The sequence below is a fragment of the Epargyreus clarus genome, unplaced genomic scaffold (assembly GCF_041222505.1).
Source record: "Epargyreus clarus isolate Ecla_fem2 unplaced genomic scaffold, WU_Ecla_fem_2.2 ptg000008l, whole genome shotgun sequence".
NCBI classification, from domain to species: Eukaryota; Metazoa; Arthropoda; class Insecta; order Lepidoptera; family Hesperiidae; genus Epargyreus; species Epargyreus clarus.
The window spans coordinates 3,617,325-3,637,824 of record NW_027332216.1 but is presented as its reverse complement, the minus strand read 5'-3'; the positions used below and the strand labels follow the sequence as shown (position 1 = coordinate 3,637,824).

The 20,500-nt window shown below is 36.3% G+C and overlaps 1 protein-coding gene across 2 annotated transcripts; it reads right to left on the bottom strand.

Annotated features, from left to right (window-relative positions):
• Positions 1-500: 500 nt before the first annotated feature.
• Positions 501-18,787, bottom strand: LOC140744162 (multiple inositol polyphosphate phosphatase 1). 2 transcript variants are annotated; one of them, XM_073075646.1, is made up of 10 exons: positions 18,599-18,787; positions 17,244-17,422; positions 9,228-9,373; positions 6,941-7,117; positions 6,333-6,452; positions 4,244-4,342; positions 2,920-3,048; positions 2,092-2,242; positions 1,109-1,307; positions 501-928 (listed from the first exon to the last, which is right to left on the bottom strand). In XM_073075646.1, exons 2-10 carry the CDS (start codon positions 17,404-17,406, stop codon positions 688-690), a joined length of 1,425 nt encoding a protein of 474 aa, XP_072931747.1. In that variant the 5' UTR covers positions 17,407-17,422; positions 18,599-18,787; the 3' UTR covers positions 501-687. The 2 variants fall into 2 exon arrangements, with proteins under 2 accessions (XP_072931747.1, XP_072931748.1); XM_073075647.1 differs by having other exon boundaries at positions 17,244-17,412.
• Between the last annotated feature and the right edge of the window lie 1,713 nt (positions 18,788-20,500).

Sequence of the window (20,500 nt, the reverse complement as noted above, 5' to 3'; positions counted from 1 at the left end):
GGTAAACATAAAAAATCCTCCCAAACAATTAAAAAAGAAACAGAAATAAAAACAACTTATACATTAAACTACTTTCAAATCTTCCACGAACTTTAAATATTTAAAAAAAAATGCGAATTATTGGAAATAAGTCTATAAAATTACTGCCAATGTTTTCTTGGGACTGGCGTTTCATTATCTCCATAGTTATAACCATGTTATTACTTTAATCATGTTATACAATGCCCAGCTAAGTTATTTGTCCTTTTTAGGCATATCAGACTGTTACTTTAAGCATCTTGTTTTTACTGATTCATTGTTGTTAAAAAACGTCAAAAGTAAGTAATTTTCTATGAAAGGAATAATAAGAGGTTGCTTACCAACGTCTCTTATTAGTTATTATGGTTACAGATGTCACATGTAATAAATTATTTTAATGTGTACCATATTATTGAAAATATTACTTAAAAACCAAACATTTTAAATGTTCACAGCGTAATTGCAAGTTTTTAATACAAAACACTAAACTTTTACCATCAAACAAATGATAACTGTCTAGTTTCGCGCCATAGTAATACCATAGTGTTATACTTTTAATTTTTAATTGCGGCGGTAGTTCAAGCGCAGATCTGACATCCGTTTAAGTTTACAAATAATACTACTTGTCAAATGACGTCATTGGTACTACATTGTTACGTCGTCCTACTTTTACAACAAAAACCTACTAAACACGACTAATACGACAGAGAGACTCAGTAAACCATTAATTTTAGTCGCAGAGTTGCAGAATTCCATATTGCAGTTATCTGCGACTACCCCCATACGTTGTTTGACGTACGACCAGTCGCAAAGTCCGACGCGACAACCCTCTAAGTATAGAGGGCGCTCGTTCTCTAAGAATAGAACTTGATGCTCTTCTTTCACTTGGAAGTTGCCGTTTGGTGTGCATCTGGGGGGTAGAAATAGATCTTTAATTAGAGCAGTGAATCGCAAATCACATTTTTATTTTATGCTTAAAGTACAACTTAATATGAGCATAACATAAAAGACAAACATAAAAAACCTATTTTGTATTGTATCAGTCAAGATAGATTGTCAAATTTTGGGCAAAAAAATGAAGAATACTCACTTATACAAAATAGCGGCCAAGTTCCCGTTGAACGGCGCCATTGCGGAGTTAGCCCACTTGCGGTTCTGTACGAAGTTCGTGTGGTAGTTGTCGCCCGTCAGCGGGGCGGAGTCCCTGCGAGCGTTGAGGGCGGCCAGTGTCAGCAGTAGCGTCGGGGCCTCGGTCAGGTGGATCTGCGCTTTCGGCTGCTGGGGAGTAGCTGGAAGAGGGGTTGAAATTGAAATTAACATGTCGCTTTGATGTAATTTGTGAGAGCATTTGTGGTTTTACGTAATTCAACTTTAAGATACTTGTGTCGATACTACAATTGGCCGAAGAATTTGGCGAACAATGATAAGTATATGCTGTTTACGTCAAGCAGGAATATAAACTCAGAATTCTTCGACTCAAACCAAAAAACCTATGAATGAGAGTGGAATGTGAAAGTACATTTTATTTAATTTCACGTAGAGGGAAAGCGAGAGATGGAGGGGGATAGTAGTGGTAGATAGTAAAGAGCGGCAACACATTGTGTCGTTTATGATATATTCGTGAATAGAATGTAATTTGGAGTTGGTTTAAAATTCAGTTGCAAGATTTGACCCTCACGTACATAGTGGCGGAATAAGGTAGTCGGCGGCCCGGGACGGACAGTGGAATAGAGGCCCCCAAAATTGTAAAAAGTTTATTTGATTTTACAAAATTACAAATGTGTAATAGAATTTTTTTCGCTGAGTGATACACATTTCATAGATTGTTTGCAAAAAAAGGTAGTCAGAACGACTACATTTTTTTGCAAACAGAGTGAGAGAGAGTGAAACAGAGTGATACACATTTCATAGATTGTTTGCAAAAAAAGGTAGTCAGAACGACTACATTTTTTTGCGACTGTGTTTGGAGGCCCCCCAGGATCGGAAACCTGGGGCGGACTGCCCCCTTCCCCTCCCCCCCCCTTAAGCCGCTAGAGTGTACATACAAACTAACAAGAGAAGTTAAATAATTACCGTTGTCAACATGTATTTTGAAGAAGTCCATCATATCCTTGACGCCTGCGCAAGATACTTTCTGGTTCATAGGGTTCCCGTAACCGTATTTGTAGTAGGTTTCCAAATCCTCCGCATATTCCAGGCGTTTTAGATCTTCTTTAGTGAACACCTGAAAACATATAGTAAAGCAGTGAGTATTAATTGGAGGTTTTAACTTGTCTGAATAATTAATGGTTTTTATTTTATTCTTTAAGAACCCTTTCTCTTGACATCCAAATCCAAAAAACCAATATTGTTTCTTCGTATCCTTATATCAATATATTAGACTCCTTAAAGGGCCCATTAGGCAGACATGCTTGTCCCTGTAGTTCCAGAATAAGGCTACGGGATCCCCCTGCCTGTCGTAAGAGGCGACTAAAAGGGGGCTTCCGGGGTTGCGGGCGGCGAGAGTGGGAGCTCAAACCGCCCGGCCAGCGACCCCGGGAAGGACGACGGTATGTGTGGTCGCATACCGTTGTGTGCATCAGACGGTGTGGCGAGCGTCAAGCTCACCTGGGCGGAGCCCGACGGGGCAACGCGCTAAGAGAGATCCCGGAGTTCTCTACGCAACGCCGAGGACGGCCACCGGGGCGGTTTAGTGCGGTAAGAATCCCACATAACCCCGTGTCGCTCCCACGGTATAGGGTACCTTCTGAAGGTTTCCCCCTCGTAAACAACAAAAACATGCTAGTTTTAGCATCGCTCTGCAAAGATTTCGATTTATTTGCGATACAGCATCGCTAATTCTGAAAGTCTGCATGTCTGCTAAGACCCTCAGTTTGAAATTCAAAATGGTTAATAACTTACAGCACACCAGGGGGAGATCTGTGCGATATTCCACGCTTTGTTGTAGCGGCACATGTCGTACATGTTCTCAACCATTTCCTTGTTGATGTCGTAGTTGAAACCCAGTCGAAGGGAGATGTTGGTTATCATCTGGATGTGAAGAATAAAATTAAATTAAAATCTAAATTATTATTGCTTAAGTACTGAATAAACTTGCAAAATCTGATGGTGGCGTTCGAGAAAAAGGTTTTATGACAAAGTAAGTTAAGTATTAAAACTTGTATTGAAGTAATTGCGAGCTTCATTTGGTGATAAAAATACTCCAAAAATAAATGATCGACTTGTGTCAATGAATCATCTCTATCTCTATCTATATCAGCAAAAAAGTCTAGCTTTTTGCTTGATACATTTTTGTCTAAATAGCAATTTTGTATGTACTAAAATAAGGAGGAGATATATGAAGGTTGAAGTGTGCTACTTAGTCCTCTAGGCAACTAGAAGTCTAGAACGAATATGACCTTATTATATTTCACGCGTGACTTAACACTTGAGTATACAAATATAACGTATTTTTAAAATACATAAGTATAAACGTCTTATGTTAAATGCACAGCTAGTTAAATACTAATTGTGCATCATTATGAGAGAAAGACAATACAAATATGCATTTATTAATTAATATACTAAAGTGGGACTAATTAGCTAATTAGGTAGTTTTTAACTCAAGAGCTTACATAACACAACTGAGTTAGAAAGTGTTTCTACGCTTCTTAATTTTTTATAAAAGTTAGAAATATAAACGGGGACGGGTATAATATCAAGTCAACTATCCTTTTTTACAATATTCATGAAGGAAAAGAGTACGCAGTCCACTGCTGGATAACTATAATTAACTCCAAATATAACAGGTTCGACCTCAAGTAGATCACAGATGCATTGCCAGTCCTGAGGATTCCATTCGGTTCTTTAACTATCTTAGTTCTGAGGAGTGGCAAAGCATCTGTGATCAGCTTTAGATAGAAAATTTAAATTACAGATGGTTACAGATGTCCTAGGGCAACTGGACAGTTGACAACCGCAACGAGCAAGCAGTCCACCATTATCAGGGGGCCTGCCACCATCTTTTAAAACCATCATAGTTCAGGAAAGTTTTATTTCAATAATATTGCATCAACATTATTTTGTTTCGTACCACGATCTCCTCAAAACAGGTCGTGGTACGAAATTTCAATGTATGCTTAAAATAATATTGTTTTAAGAGGTGGTAGTAACCCCCAAGGATTGAAGTAGCAAGCGAGTATGCACGCTTGCTACTTCTGCCTTATAAACATCTACAAATACTAACCTCTTTATATTCCTGCTTAGATTCAAAAGTACGCACTTGACCCAACGTGTCATTGTTTTCCTCAACGTCTTTTTGCCACGCTGGGCAAAATTTATAGGGCTGGAATAAAATACAATAAGTACATAAAGTCGTTATTTTCCTTTTAAATTAAGATAATATAAATGTAAAAAATAATCCTATATTAAAGATAGTGTGTCTGATTCTAGGATGGCAGTGACAGCTCCGAGGTTCAAATCCCAGGCACGCACCTCTGATTTTTCAAAGTTATGTTCGTATTAGAAATTAATTATCACTTGCTAAACGGTGAAGGAAAACATCGTGACGAAACCTGCATACCTGAGAGATTTATAAAAAAAAAATCTCAAAGGTATGTGAAGTCTACAAATACGCCCTTGGCCAGCGCGGTGGACTATGGCCTAATCCTTCTCATTATGAAAGGAGACCCGTGCCCAGCAGTGGGACGTTAATGGGTTGATGATGTGTCTGATTCTTTTTATAATTTCTTGTTATGGGTAACTCTTGCAAAAAGTTGTTAAGGCCAAAGTACGTATCTAAGTACGTACCTGTAGTATAAATACGAAGCGAAGAAGGAATTAAATAGACGTAGTATCTCTCTGTATTTTCAAAAAGTAGGTAATTAAGTCAGTTGCTAAAATTAAACTAAGGTTATTCGCGTGACACAAAAACATAAAATCGTTTTTGTTTTTGTCTTTCTTTAGTGCTTAATCCCACGTAAGCAAATTTGTATGAAAATTCGTAACATAGAGCTCATTTTGCCGTTAAAATCAACAGTGTGGACGACATGACCCGCGTGGCGGAGCCGTTACCATACCGGTCTGACGCGCAGAGGGTCCCAGGTTCGATCCCCGGCCAGATAGAAATATAAATGATGAATTTAGGTTTCTGTTTCTGGGTCTGGGTGTTTGTGTATTTGTATCTGTGTGTGTCCATGGCACCCACGATACAGGGAATACTAGTGTGGGGTTGTGAGTGTAGAGCGCGTCTTATATTGCCCACAACACTACCATGATCTACCACCGCGTATTAGGGTTTTGTCACTTTATTATAAAGACATACTTTTGGAGTAACCAACGAACCAACTAACCACAACGCACGTACAAGAAGCTGCCACGATGTTACTCAAACGTAACCACGGCATCTTTAAATATTGCCGCTGCCGTGTGGTGTGGTTGTGGTACGTGTAAATAGACACTTACGATATATGGTACTAATCTAAATAGCAATATCAAGACTGGTACAAGTTTCTATAAACTAGATTAGTTAAGTACTTTTCCTTTCTTGCATAATGGATGACGCCGTAATAGATTACACAAATATACCTTTGAAACCTGTTTCCTTATAAATAAACAAATTAACGTGATTTACTAAATGTTTATTTAATTGATGACCAGTAATTCGGCATAATATCAATAGTTTTAGTTTTTTAGATGAAATTTTGCATGGGTACAACAACCTTGTAAGCTGATAAACCTTGTCGGAGACCTATTAAGTGGTTTGAGTTAATCCGATATGCGTGAGCCACTAACTCTTTTTTTTATAATATAAGAGTAGCAGACGAGCATGCAGTCCACCTGATGGTAAGTGGCTACTGCCGCCCATGGACATCTGTAATCAACCCCAGATAGGATTAGATATTCCTACCTGAGGTCGGCCACGGATGCGCCGCTACCCCTGAGGACTAAGCTGGAACGCCTCGGAAAAGTCTGTCTCCCTTACCACACCCTTCAAACCGGAACACAGCAGCGCCTAAAACTGCTGTTATTAGGTAGAAATAGGTGTGGCGGTGGTGCCGCCGGAGTCGAACCACAAAGGGTTCTACCACCATCGAAACTTCTAACTTCGAACTTCTAACTTGTACTCTTTCTACCAATACGCAGTAAAGCATTATGGTGGAATAGGCCTGTCTCACTAGGCCTCCCCTATTTCTGGGGTAGCAGTGAACAAAAACAAAGCTAATAATGCATATACACACACGAATTCCCAAGTGTACCTACATACTCATGGCCGTGCATTTTTCTTATTTAAAATAACATATTAGTATTTAATACAATTTTATTTCCTTTCTTACCCTCAACTTGTTTTCGTCATTTTCCTTACGAACGTCGTAGGTTTCAGCTTGTTCCCTGAACAGCCCTTCAGTAAAGGCTCTGTACGATGTTTCTGATCGGCGGTCGTTTACATATTTAAACTGCAATTAGAAATAAATTGAACTCAATCATAAATTTAAATTAACAAAACTATAATGTCATCAAAAATGAAACGTAATATTTTGGGACATAACAAGAATATATCTACGGCTGGAATTCTAGGGCTGGAATTTGCCTGACTCACTCAGTGCGTATAGATAATCGCTCATTACTGTATCTATCTACTATCTTCCTTGCAAAGCGTATGGAAGATATATAAGAATGATAAAATATAAATTATATACAGCAATACCTTCCATAATACAACCATAAGGGAAGTAGGGTGGTGGAGAAATAATTGAATTCTGATTTGAATAGAGTGGTTCAGGCGGATTACAAGATCAATTAATTGATCGAAAAGAAGTAGATGAACACGATGAGGTTGTTTCTAGGGTCTTACTGAAATGTTATTTTTTTCTTTATCTTTGCCTCACTCCCTTCCTACTCTTTAAAATATTCATACAATCGTTTTTAATTTCTTCACACTTACCAAGAAGTCATACTTATTTTCGGTCATCAGTCCAGGGTACCGTTGCTTCCAGGCCTGCGCCAGCTGCTGCGTGGAGATGTACCCGTCACTGGTGAGGTCGCCAGCGAAGGTGGCGTTCAGGCGCGAGTTCCACTCCCATCGCTCCAAGAGGTTCAGGTCGGAGGTGCAGATCCGTTGCTATAAGGTGATTTTACTCATTAATAATAAGGCCACTACACATTATTCAAGAAATGTGTGGGTATTTGTACTTAGCAACCTAACATACATTTCTTCATGCACGGCTTTTATAGGGTTCCGTACCCAAAAAGTAAAAACTAAGCCTCTGCTGTTTGTCCGTCTATCATAGGGCTTTATCTCTTGAGCCGTTTAGATAGACACTTGAAAATAAATGGGGGTAGCCTTAACGGAGCCCACTATTTTTCGGCGAATTTCACTTTTTCTATCGAACGGTAATAGGTGGATGAAAATAATTTTGACAATGCTTGTATTTTTGGCAGCTTTGATAACAAATATAAAAATAAAAAATAAATAAAAATTTGGGCGGGTGCGGTTCGCACTTGCCCAATTATTATGAAAAGACATCTTATATATTTTTTGGTTGGTTTTCAAACCAACTATACCACTGCAAGTGACTGGTGTTTTTTTTTTTAAATAAATATAAGTAGCTTAAACAGCATAGAGTCCGCATGCAGTAATAAACATAATGAATGTGCCATAAAGCAATGCAATAAATTGAACTAGAACCATTGATGTTCAAGGTGGCAAGGCCAGTGTTAAATTAGCGAATAATGCCTATGAGTCACGCAATACACTGAGTCTTTCATGCTGTTTAGGCTAGTTAGTCATCCACACGGTCGCCGTCATTAACGCCGTTGTTAATAGTCGATCTATCCAATGTTTGGTTGCCAAAGAACGATTGATTTCTAGTGATTTTTATTTTATAATATAATAGTAGCAGATGAGCATGCAGTCCACCGGATGGTAGGTGGCTACTGCCACCCATGGACATCTGTAATCAACCCTAGATAGGATTAGATACACCCACCTGAGGTCGGCCACAGATGCGCCGCTACCCCAGAGGACTAAGCTGGAACGCCTCGGAAAAGTCTGTCTCCCTTACCACACCCTTCAAACCGGAACACAGCAGCGCCTAACACTGCTGTTATTAGGTAGAAATAGGTGTGGCGATGGTGCCGCCGGAGTCGAACCACAAAGGGTGGTGAACCACCTTCTTGTGAATCGTCAAAATATGTGGTCGGTTTTTTTTTCCACGACTACACTAAGAAGAACACTTACTACACGCATTACACGCAGACTACGACTATAATGGGATAGTTACTGATACTTGACTCATTAATGGTATTTCTGATATTGATCAAGGTCATTCTGATTGCTGTACGTTTTGTTTGATAACTAAAGTCTTAATAGCATTTCTCATTTCAAAACAGACAGGATTTTTATACGAATGTTCAATCTGCTAACTCCGGTCACGCAGGTCTACACCCGTACGTGTGTCTATCCGCACGCGTGGCAATTCCTTCTTATTATTTCATATTTTACAATTATACCATACTTTGTATTGTTCGATACTTTTCATTATTTCGTATCTGTGTTTAGTTGATTATAGAGGTCCACATGCGACAACTACAGCTTACAATTAGGCGGATGCATGCTTCTTCAACATTAAAAAAAGAACGTAACTGTACTTACAATAAACACATAGCATTCCATTCATATGACCACACGGTAAACAAACAATTCGTAGTAACCAGAAGAGCCTTGCAGTCAAAACGTGTTTCGTTTAATAAGTTTGGGCTTGGATACTTAATAGGTTATTAAGCTATAAATACCTACCTATATAGCTATAAATCTATGAAGGCATTTTCCGTGTTGAGGATGTCACATATATTATTATGTTTCAAATTAAGTGGATGCTATCGATGCGTAACCAAGAATTACGATCACGTGATATCATGATGGCTATCTATGAAAGGCAGGTAGTATTTTGGAACACGCAAGTTCGTGACAGATCGTTTATGACGCTTGCTAGAATCTTCTGCTTCGGCCAAAACTTCGGTCCATTTTGATCTAAGCGAAGCTTTTGCTGAAGATGTTTTTTGTTTGTAAGTGGCAGATACTGAGGTTTCAGTCAGACAATATTTCACATAGAACCTTCTTTCTACAGAGATGTGATTACAGATATCCATGGGGGGCAGTACCGCTTACCATTGTCGAATGAACATGCAGTCCACCTGATATACAGATAGGAAGACAAATTGTTACTCACATTAGTGTTCCTGAAGTTGCCATTTCTGTAGTTGCTGATGATGTTGTTCTTGAAGTCTACGAGTTTCTGCAGATTTGGTATCTCGTCTGCCTCAGGGTTGTGAGACCCGTGGCGACTGAGGAGCCATATTGCGGCGGGTTGGCAACCTGGGGAACAACAATAGTTCACTCACGGAAACATGTAGAACATAATCTTAATCTTATATATAAAATTTTCGTGTCACAATGTTAGTTACTGTACTCCTCCGAAACGGCTTTACCAAATTTCACCAAATTTTGTATGCATACTCACTAGGTCTGAGAATCGGCTACTATCTATTTTTTATACCCCTAAGTGATAAGGGTTGTTCACCCTTAACATTTTTTTATTTATATGGCAACACAAAGTTTCCCGGGTCAGCTAGTTAAATATCTATATTTTCGAATTTTGGAACCTAATCCACGTTTAATGATCAAGCGATCGTGATAATCAGTGCAGCCATCACCATCGAAGATATCATATTGCCTATTAATAAAACTGTAATTGTGATAGTCTAGTGGTTAAGAAACTCGTCCTCTCGATCGAGGGGTCCGAGGTTCAAATCCCAAGCACGCACCTCTGATTTTTCAAAGTTATGTGCGTATTAGAAATTAATTATCACTTGCTAAACGGTGAAGGAAAACATCGTGAGGAAACCTGCATACCTGAGAGATTTATAAAAAAAAATAATCTCAAAGGTATGAGAAGTCTACCAATACGCACTTGGCCAGCGCGGTGGACTATGGCCTAATCCTTCTCATTATGAGAGGAGACCCGTGCCCAGCAGTGGGATGTTAATGGGTTGATGATGAAAACTGTAATTAATCTAAAAGTACTAAAACTGATGGTCCCATCGTCGTGGTATGAACTTTCAATGTATGATGAAACTAATATTATTTTAAGAGATGGTAGTAGGCCCCTCGGACGCGGGAGAATTAGAGCGGGAGCTTATAAGATAAATCTTTTTATGATGATACTGATCCATTAGTTATCTAGTATTGACTTGAAGTTTTGTTTGAGGGTAAAGTTCAATACAATTATCGTTTTGTATTCAAAAGTAAATACAAGGTGCACTTTTTTGACCTTATATATTCGTAGGTACCTCATAGATTAGTAAAGATTACTCACTCCTAACAAGAAAATGTACCCAGTTTTGAGAATTGAAATAGTTGCGTAAAAAAGTTTTGCCACGTCCCCATGCTAAAATGTCCCTAAAATATTTGAAATAATTATTTATTTATTACGTAAATTACGCGGAATTAGTTATTTATTCGTAAATTTTCTCTAAAAATGTTTTTATTTGTCAAGAATTCAAAAAAAGAACTTACTAAAATAAGCCGTTTGTGGCTTCATTCAATTTCAAGGCGGTGAAGTATCTTTACTAATCTATGAGGTACCTATTGACACATAATTATAGAGATTATTAGCTGACCCGGCAAACGTTGTGTAGCCATATGAATAAAAAAATGTTAACAACCCTTATCACTATGAAAAATAGATAGTAGCCGATTCTTAGACCTACTGAATATGCATATTAAATTTGGTGAAAATCGGTAAAGCCGTTTCGGAGGAGTACGGTAACTAACATTGTGACACGAGAATTTTATATATACTTACTTAAGATTTTTCTTTTGTTGAGCTTACAATGAATTGATACTAAATAATTAATTTCCAATATCTAAAGCATATTCTTATCGTGACATTAGGTATCTACTTCGAATAATGTGTACAAAGTTTCTCGTACAAAGTAACGGTAAGATCAGGTATTTTCACATAGTTTAAGTAAATCCGTCACTAATGTCTTCAAATCGCTAATACTTCGTCTTTATGAAGCGCGACGTCATAGGCAGTAAATCTCTGTCTTCAGGTTTACACTCAAAAATAGACCTAAAATGCATGTGGCATATTTGAAAATCCTTTATATTATGTTTCAATAAATTAATTTTGCATTAACTGCAAATATCAGGCCACCTTCTGAGTCATAAATAGGAAAAAATCAATTTTACTGCTTTTTACTCGTGTTTTTTTATTCGTTATAGATTTCAGTAGATAAAAGTAATATTAGACGTTTTCTATGCTTACTCCACTCACACTAAGATTTCCAGTGTTATGGGTGTCATGAACAGGGACACACACAAAGACGAATACACGAACACCCAGACCCAAAAATCTATATACACCCCATAAATATCTCTTTGGCTGGAGGTCGAACCCAGAACCCTCTGCGCGTCAGACCGGTATAGTACCGCCCCGCTACGTGAGTCGCCGTTTGTTTATTATAATACGAGAAATTTGGTAACGCATTCCTTGCTTATTGATTCGTTTTAATTATTTCCGTTCGTCGTAATTCTATTATATACAACTAACCTGCTTTCCGTGTGTTTTCAATTGAATTTTGATGTGAAACATCTATAGCCGTACGTAAAACCGATTTCTGGCGTGGCGACGCATGCCGTGACGACGCGTCGCCACGCTATACGATGGTATATATATAGAGTCTATATGCAGTAGTGTGTACGGTGTGGCGACGCGTCGCCATGCGCAATCGACTGTGCGAAATTAGTAAATTTTTGTATTTAATAAAAATAAATGTTTATTCAATAAATAGTCATCGTTATCTGGAAAAAAATCTTAATATTTTATTTTATCATTATGACATAATTAGTTCCTATCACAATATGTTCTTTTCTGCATATTACTTTTACAAAATAATGTCGATGTTTCACATCTGCCAGGCGTCCCGTGACGGCTCACATTTTTTTTATTATTTTGAAATTGAGAGATTTTGAATTATAAACGAGCATACGTAGTGAATCCATTACAGTCCCGCTGCTGGGCAGGGGTCTCCTCTCAGAATGAGAAGTATTAAGCCATACGAGCATACATTACATCTGAATGTGGTTGGTCGCTACTATGCATAGAAAACTGCCATCAACAACAAATCATATCGGAGGTCGGTTTCAAATACCTATCCCTAAGGACTAAGTTGAAATACTCCGTGTGAGTGTTCCTCCCATAACATACCGTTCAAACCAGAACATGCCATTGGAGTGGAAGATGAAGATTCCTCCAACCACAAGTACAATATTCTCATCTATCAGAAATCATTCAAACAATTTTATAATAGAAAACCAATATCTGTCTAGGCACAGAACAAATCTAGTATATGTTGTGTTGTGACCTATATCTATCGATTATGCACACATGATAAGCTGCCTATACTGTTTACAGTAGAAAGGTTTTATATGCCTGTTAAACAGTTTATAGGGTCCCTTTCAGTCATTAGAGATCCAATATTCAGTGGTTTAGTTATGGACACTTTTTATAGTAAAGAAGCAGCAAGCGAGCATACCATCCAGTCGATGGTACCTAAGTGTTTTTATAATATAGGAATTGCAGACGAACATGTAGTCCATCTGATGGTAGATGGCTACTGCCGCCCATGGACATCTGTAATCAACTCCAGATAAGATTCGTACCTGAGGTCGACCACAGATGTACTGCTACCCTTGAGGACTAAGCTGTAATGCCTCTGATAAGTACGCCTCCTATCCATCCATAATGCTTATTGCATTTCACAATAACGTATGTATTTCCAGTTGGAAAGTCTTCCACGCTTTCCACTGTCAATCACAACAAAGTAAATCATGACAAAAGATCATTAATTCTCACCAATGATTCACGGGAACCATTTGTCGTCATTAGTCGTTAGCCGCTAAAGGCGCACCTCCAGCATAATTCGTAAGTAGGTATTCACTACTTTCTACCAAAATGCAAGAACTACTTTTTGTTACAAGTAGCTGTGACTTTTCTATAGTAGGTAGGTACTCCAGATGTTGGCAGTAACATTCGAATTCAGAAAAACTATGATACTAGTAATATTTTTGTAATATTTTTTGAGATAAAAACTGTTCAAATAAAATGTAATTTACGTCCTTGCTGTATAGTTGCCTATTTTTATCACGATTCAACTTTTGCATGAAATTACCCTCATAATTGACAAGGTCGTTTTCAAAATTAGTCCGAATCATCCGGGCTATAAAAGGCAAAAATAATAAATAAGTGGTTTTATTTTGTTTGTGATATCATGTTACTGACTATAATAGGTCGCTCAAACCATTGAAATTGGGTAGAAATTACTGGTACTTTTGTTTTTGTATACTTGAACCTTTCTATTAGACATCTAGAAATCTACTCATGTAATAAATGTTACGTGTTGAAGGTGGTTGAATTTGTGGTATGACTCCGGCGGCACCACCGTCACACCTATTTCTGCATTATAACCGCAGTGTTAAGCGCTGCTACGAGTATGTTCTGGTTTGAAGGGTGTGGTAAGGGAGACATGCTTATCTGAGGCGTTCCAGCTTAGTTCTCAGGGGTAGCGGTGCATCTGTGGTCGACCTCAGGTAGGAATATCTAATCCCATTTGGGGTTGTTTACAGATGTCCATGGGCTGCAGAAGCCACTTACCATCAGGTGGACTGCATGCTCGTCTGCTACTCCTATATTATAAAAAATGTATCTATTAAAACCTATCTTTATATTTTTCAACCATATACTTAGTATAATTACCTATACCATGTATATATCCGCTTTGATGAATTCGCTATATGATTTTGATGTAACTCGGTGCATACCTTTCTTTTTTGTTTACGAGGGGGAAACCTTCAAAAGGTACCCCGTGCTGTGGGCGCGGCACGGGGTTATGTGAAATTCTTACCGCACTAAAACCCTATTCTAGTCCCGGGACTACAGGGACAGGACTATACCTACCTACTGAAACAAAATTATTTTTTCATTTCGTCTCCATATTTCGTACATGTGTTCATTACGGTTGTCGTGAGCTACTTTCGTACATAAAGCATACATATATGTACGTATTGGGAACAATGCAAACCGTGCAATTACTGCTTTCAACAAGCATGTGAGACATAATTAAATTATGTCTACATGTGGGGTGTATGAATTGATCAGATTGACCCGATGACCTGTAATGCTCACACTAAATACCTCTTCGATAATTGGACACTATTTTTAATGTTTATAAGTACCTAGTAAGGACACAATAAAATCAATTTATTAAACAATGTGACTATTTGTACAGGTACTGGACTAATAAATTATATTTATTCGTACATTTATTCATTTTTTTTTAATATATTTATTCGTACATTTATTCAATTTTTTTTTCTTTAAATAATGTGACAAATTATTTTTTTTTTTTAAATATTATTTTTTATTTATTCGTACATTTATTCAATTGGTTAGGTTAGGTTAGGTTTGATGTTAAGAGCTTAGTTTCTAAAATCGATCGGTAGAGCCGTTTAAAAGTTATTAAAAAAAAAAACATTTCAAAAAAAAATTTTTTGTAGTTTTTTTGAGATTTCTCAAAATCTACCGGTTCGAATCGGATAATAATAAATTGTTTGTCCAGTACCCGTATTAATAATTATAAATTATTCGTATGGTAACCGTATTAATAATTATAAATTATTCGTACGGTACCTGTATTAATAGACTCAGCTTTTATTAAAACTTTACTTAAAAATACGTACTGCTTCTTTTTTCGAAGGTTGGAAAATATAATTGCCATTATTATAGAATATATTCAATACTGTAAATCATAAATGGAATAAATAAAAAAGATTTCTTTTTATTTGGATAAGTGTTGCAAGTTACGGAAAATTACACCAAATTGTGGTAAATGCGGTAAAATAAGCATTATTTGGTCAGTGTTATGTATTTCAGTCTGCTTTTTGCAAGTCTATGTATTTATTTATGATCTAGAAGTGGCAAACAAGACTGCAACCCACGTAATGGTAGATGACCACTACTAAACATGGACATTTGTAATAAATCCCAGATAGAATAAAATTCTACCAGAGGTCGGTCAGACGCGCTTGTACTTCTGAGGACTAAATTGGAATGCCACGCTAAAGTTTTGCTCCTTACCACACTTCAAACTAGAACAGAACATGAATGTGGTTGTGGTGCCTTCAAAAATGTTTCATAGGGACCCCATTAAATTCCCTTCAACAAATAGCGCCGTATGACCATGCCTCATTATTTTCGTTGCGACAAATTTGGACGCGCTCCAAAATATTACCGTCCGACAATTAAATATTTCCATGAACACGGGTTAAAATATCCTGTTGTTGACGTAACCTGTTGGTTAACAACAATCATAGTTATAAAAAACTTGGTAGAAATATTTGTGACACCTACCTTATAGTAGAAGGTATAGGCATCAATAAACATTACCGTTCTCATTGCAAAACCCGAAAATTGGGAATTTCTTTCTGGAAATCGATGATGAATGTAATAGTATTTTACAGGGGTGAATACAAGGGGGAAGTGGGTAGAGTGACCCCCCCTCCATCCCCTTTAGCATAGTCGTTTGTTTTTCACTGATAAATTTCTTGACTGTTTTTGACTTTCTCTGATACAACTATTCCCGTGGTATTTTTTATATTTTCAAAGTTGGACTCTATGCCATGCTCATTTCTATCCTGTAATGTCACTGATAAACCAAGCATTTATCTTCTCATGTGCCAGTGTAGTATTCTAATTTCTAACTTAGTGCTTATTACTTAGCCTGAGTTATTATAGTAAGTATTATAATTCTATCTTTGGTTCATTACATTTATTAATGGACAGCAGTGACCACTTTACATTAGGTGAAATACATCATAAACCCATTATTATCCCACTGCTGGGCACGGGTCTCCTCTCAGAATGAGGATTAGGCCATAGTCCACCGCACTGGCTAAGTGCGTATTGGTAGACTTTACATACCTTTGAGATTTTTTAAAGTTAAAAAGCATGCTCATTTGTGACTCAATTGTGTGATTGTGTGCTTAAACATAGAGCCTATGTCACTTTCATTTGGACCGAATCCAAAAGCGCTTGATGAGTTAAAATCCATCAAGTCATTTCGGCTTTGGGGTTTGACAAAGAATGAAATATACATACATACATACATAGATTAGTAAAGATACTTCGCCGCCTTGAAATTGAATGAACCCACAAACGGCTTACTAGTAAGTTCTTTTTTTGAATTCTTGACAAATAAAAACATTTTTAGAGAAAATTTACGAATAAATAACTAATACTGCGTAATTTAAATAATAAATAAATAATATTTTCAAATATTTTAGGGACATTTTAGCACGGAGACGTGGCAAAACTTTTTTACGCAACTATTTCAATTCTCAAAACTGGGTACATTTTCTTGTTAGGAGTGAGTAATCTTTACTTATCTTTGCATGCATAATACATATAGAACATTGCCCTCCGCAGTCGGGGAAAAGTATTGAAATACATTGCGCAATGTGGATGTTATAGTTTAACTTTTATTCTAAGAGGGAGAATTAAATTTGTGATCGATTTCTGCTATAAAACAGAAATAGGATGCTGTCAAATTTAAACTGATGAAACATTCGATTATCATTGGACTTAGTGGCAAATATCCATTGACAAAGTGACCCCATAACATCAGGCTCGCTCATTGGTCTTCAAATGGATCCATTATTCAAACATGCATTCATGCATTCTTAAATCTTCCGTAATCTACATACAAATTGATCTAGATACACATTCCCTTTGATTGTGTCATGGTTTTAACGTCTATTTTATTTACGTCCGGCTTTCCGTTTAATTACTAACGTTTTATGTGCTCTGTGCTCTAATATTAGGCAGGTATGTTTATTGAGGGAAGGGACTGGGCTTTACTGGCACAGATTAGATAAAATTTTATTTAGACGAGTTGAACGTGCCTGAATCAGGCAAATGATATCATTCATTCATCCCTTCACTACTTAGGTTGAACAGTCATAAAATATGTTATAATATTGGATCGAATGTAGGTTTTTTTTTACGTGATATGAATTAAATATAAGTTTAAAAAGGCAAAAATGTGAGTGTGAGTATATCTGCGAAATTAGCAAAAAAAAACCACTCAATTTTCTACGTGATAAAGTAATCAATAATATCACTTACCAAGAACTTCATGGTGTCGGTCCGTGGGAATGCCTCTGTTAGAGAAGGTATACGCTGTCTTTGTACCGAAGAGGAAGTAGGGGTCCTCCTCCCCAGAGAGACAAGTCTCCTGTCCTCCGACCAAGGTCACCAGAGCGAGTGCACCCAGTAGCACCCAGCGCATCTTGAGCTGTAATTCCCTAAGATTTTAAGCGACGTTGTTACTATAAGACACTCGAAAGAAATTGCATATTGTCCAAAAAATATCAGATTTTGGCATAAATTTAAGTGTATTTTAAAAAAATAGCATATTATATTAACTATGTGGTTAAAAGGTGCTTAAATTTTAATGTTTCTATAACAACTGAAAAGCAATTTTAGTCATTTAATATTATAACTTGCTCTATGCGTTCCTTTTCCATGATATTTTAAGGTTTTAATCAGTAAAAGTTATTATGATTAGTATTATGGATATGAAAATTGTACTTTATAACTTTATACTTTGCTGATACACTTCATTATTTTTATTACCACCGTATTATTGAAAAACGGTAAAGTTGTTTATTTCGTTTTCACATACACATTCCACAGGTGTGTACATATAAGAATGTGATCATCACAATACGTGCCTATACAAATGTTAAACAAGTAGGACGAGGGTATTACGACTACGATGTAACATTTTGTGTGTGTGTATGTGTGTGTAAGTAAACATTTACGAGTATATTTGCATTTGCTAGCATTTTTAATTTAAATTATTTGAGTCCAAGAAAAAATATAGTTTGTTTAATATTTTTCTCGATAATGTTATTATTGTATTATAATATACCGTATCATAAAAATAATGAAGCCCGAATTAATTTTATTTATTTAATAACTGTATAATTCATTTGCGTGTTCTAATTGAACTTTATAATATTTGAATGAATCAATGAATAAGCGCATAAAATCAAGGAGATGTATGTATTAAAATATTTAAATGATTAAATATTTTAATACAGATATGTTATAACACAAGATGAGTATGAATTCATAATACCTATTCTTACTAGAAACAGTCACCTCTAAGTTTTATTTATTTTTGCACGTTGTATTTGCAGTTAAATATCACAAAAAATCATCGGTAAGTAACTCTATATTTTTAATGTGACTAAAATGGTTATCACGCATGTAAGAGACACGATGTTTTTCCTTTGGAAGCTTTTTATGACGATAGCGATGGGAAATTAACAACACGACATTCCAAGTTATCATTAAGTAGCTCGAATAACAGCACACGATAAAAAGTGGCACATTATTTTGTAAATAACATTCACGGTGCACTCGATTGAACAAAAAACAAACATTCACATCACTAAGGGTTATTAAAAAAATACCTTTAACGCGGGAACACGGGATGGAGAAATATTTTATCTGTGGTTCGAATGGGCGGCAAACGCGGCGCTCTCTACAAGAATGGCGGATTAACTGGCCAAAGAATGAACTTGTAGGTTGTATGAGCACTCCGCATGTTGATTTTACGTTGAAGCATGCATGGCCTTACAACGCGAATGATTGGACACTCCCATGTTTCTGAATGATTCGAATAGTAGGTAAATAGCTATAGTGCTACAGCATTCGAAAGACTTGTAGCCAACTCATCCAACTTGTTTTTCTACGTAATATTTCACATTATAATAAGTATGTATTATATCAACGTATGCGCTTATACATATACAAAAACACCATTGCAGATTGTTCATTTTGCATTAAATCGAAAACCAGTTTCCGGCTCATAAATTTGCATCAAGTGATTCTTATTACTTATTTATCGTCTTGATCTATGGTCTTGATAAATAAATTGTAATGAAGGTCTCTATCACACTAAAATCTCTGATTGAAGCGTAAAATCAACGCTTAGTAAATAATATGATCTACATAGTGTCGGTTTTTTTATTGTTGTCAATAAATTCCCTAAATATCTACGTCCAACTTCGAATTTCCGAAGAAGAACCTTTTGCCACTGTAATAGTACTATTACTACTTGCTTAACAGCACTATTATTAATTTGATTAAAAAACAATTTAGTGAAATATATTTTGCTTTAATTAGAAATAACGCTTTATACGACTTAAATTAGCAATAATAATTGCCCATCAAATACTGTCAGAAGTTTGATATGCCAAAACATCATTTACTTAAGTACTAATGAAGTAAACATGTTTTATAATCAAGTTTGGTTTTCGCCTGTAATTTAATGTACCTACAACAACTTTATGCTTGTAGGTAACTAAATTTTAAGCAAGCAAGTACCTATATTTATTAATTATTCAACATTTTGGTTTATAATACATTCGTTTAAACAACACTTGTGCCGCTGCATTCTAACCGCAATGAGGTCATCTACAGCTATATTAAATAGTCACCTAAAATCTAAAACTAACCCCAAGTAGGATAAATGTACCCAACATCGATCTTAGATAGGTATCAAATCTTTGGTACCTATATAATATGCGTATTAAAGTGCCGAAAGGTTAATATAAAACTGAAAAACAAAAGGAAAATGATAACGATAACCTCTAATCTAACCGCTGTAGTCGCAATTTGAAATCGACCATCAATCTATCAAATCGACCAAGAGATGATGATGATGAAAATATTAGAATTTCTAGTACAGCCATTTTCGAGAAACCATGGGAAGTAGTCAATTTTATACATGACATTTTTTTTAATAGCGATAAGTAACTTGAAACACTATTAAGTTAATATGAGTAATAGAAACTAATTGTAAGCAACTCATTTTCCGTAGCAAAAGTGGGTAGATGACATCAGAATTCCCGCATAGTTAATAATACGTGAGGTAATCTGTAAACTGAGGTATATGCACGAGAACTTAACGGGGACCACATAAATTGCGAACCTTATGTTTGTCAACGGGATCTGTGCTCTATGAACCGTCGTAGAACAAAAACCATGGCCTATCTATCGACATTTAAAATACATATATTGTGAATAAAAGATTGTACCAGATTTATTTAAAATAATTTTATTTATTAAATGTTTACAAAAATCCTCTTATTTTCTGTAAAATTAGGTAATTTTCTTTCTGGTGCGGAAATAATATTTACTGGTTTAATGGGAAATAGAGTCGCTAAAATAATACCTGGCAGTTATTTTAGTGGGTACTTATCTTTATTATCTGTTTCTATAATTAAATCTAGTCAAGGTAAGCTATTAATATTAGACCTACAACGAGAATAAGTTCATAGTTTTACTAGTCCTATAGGCGACTCTACAAA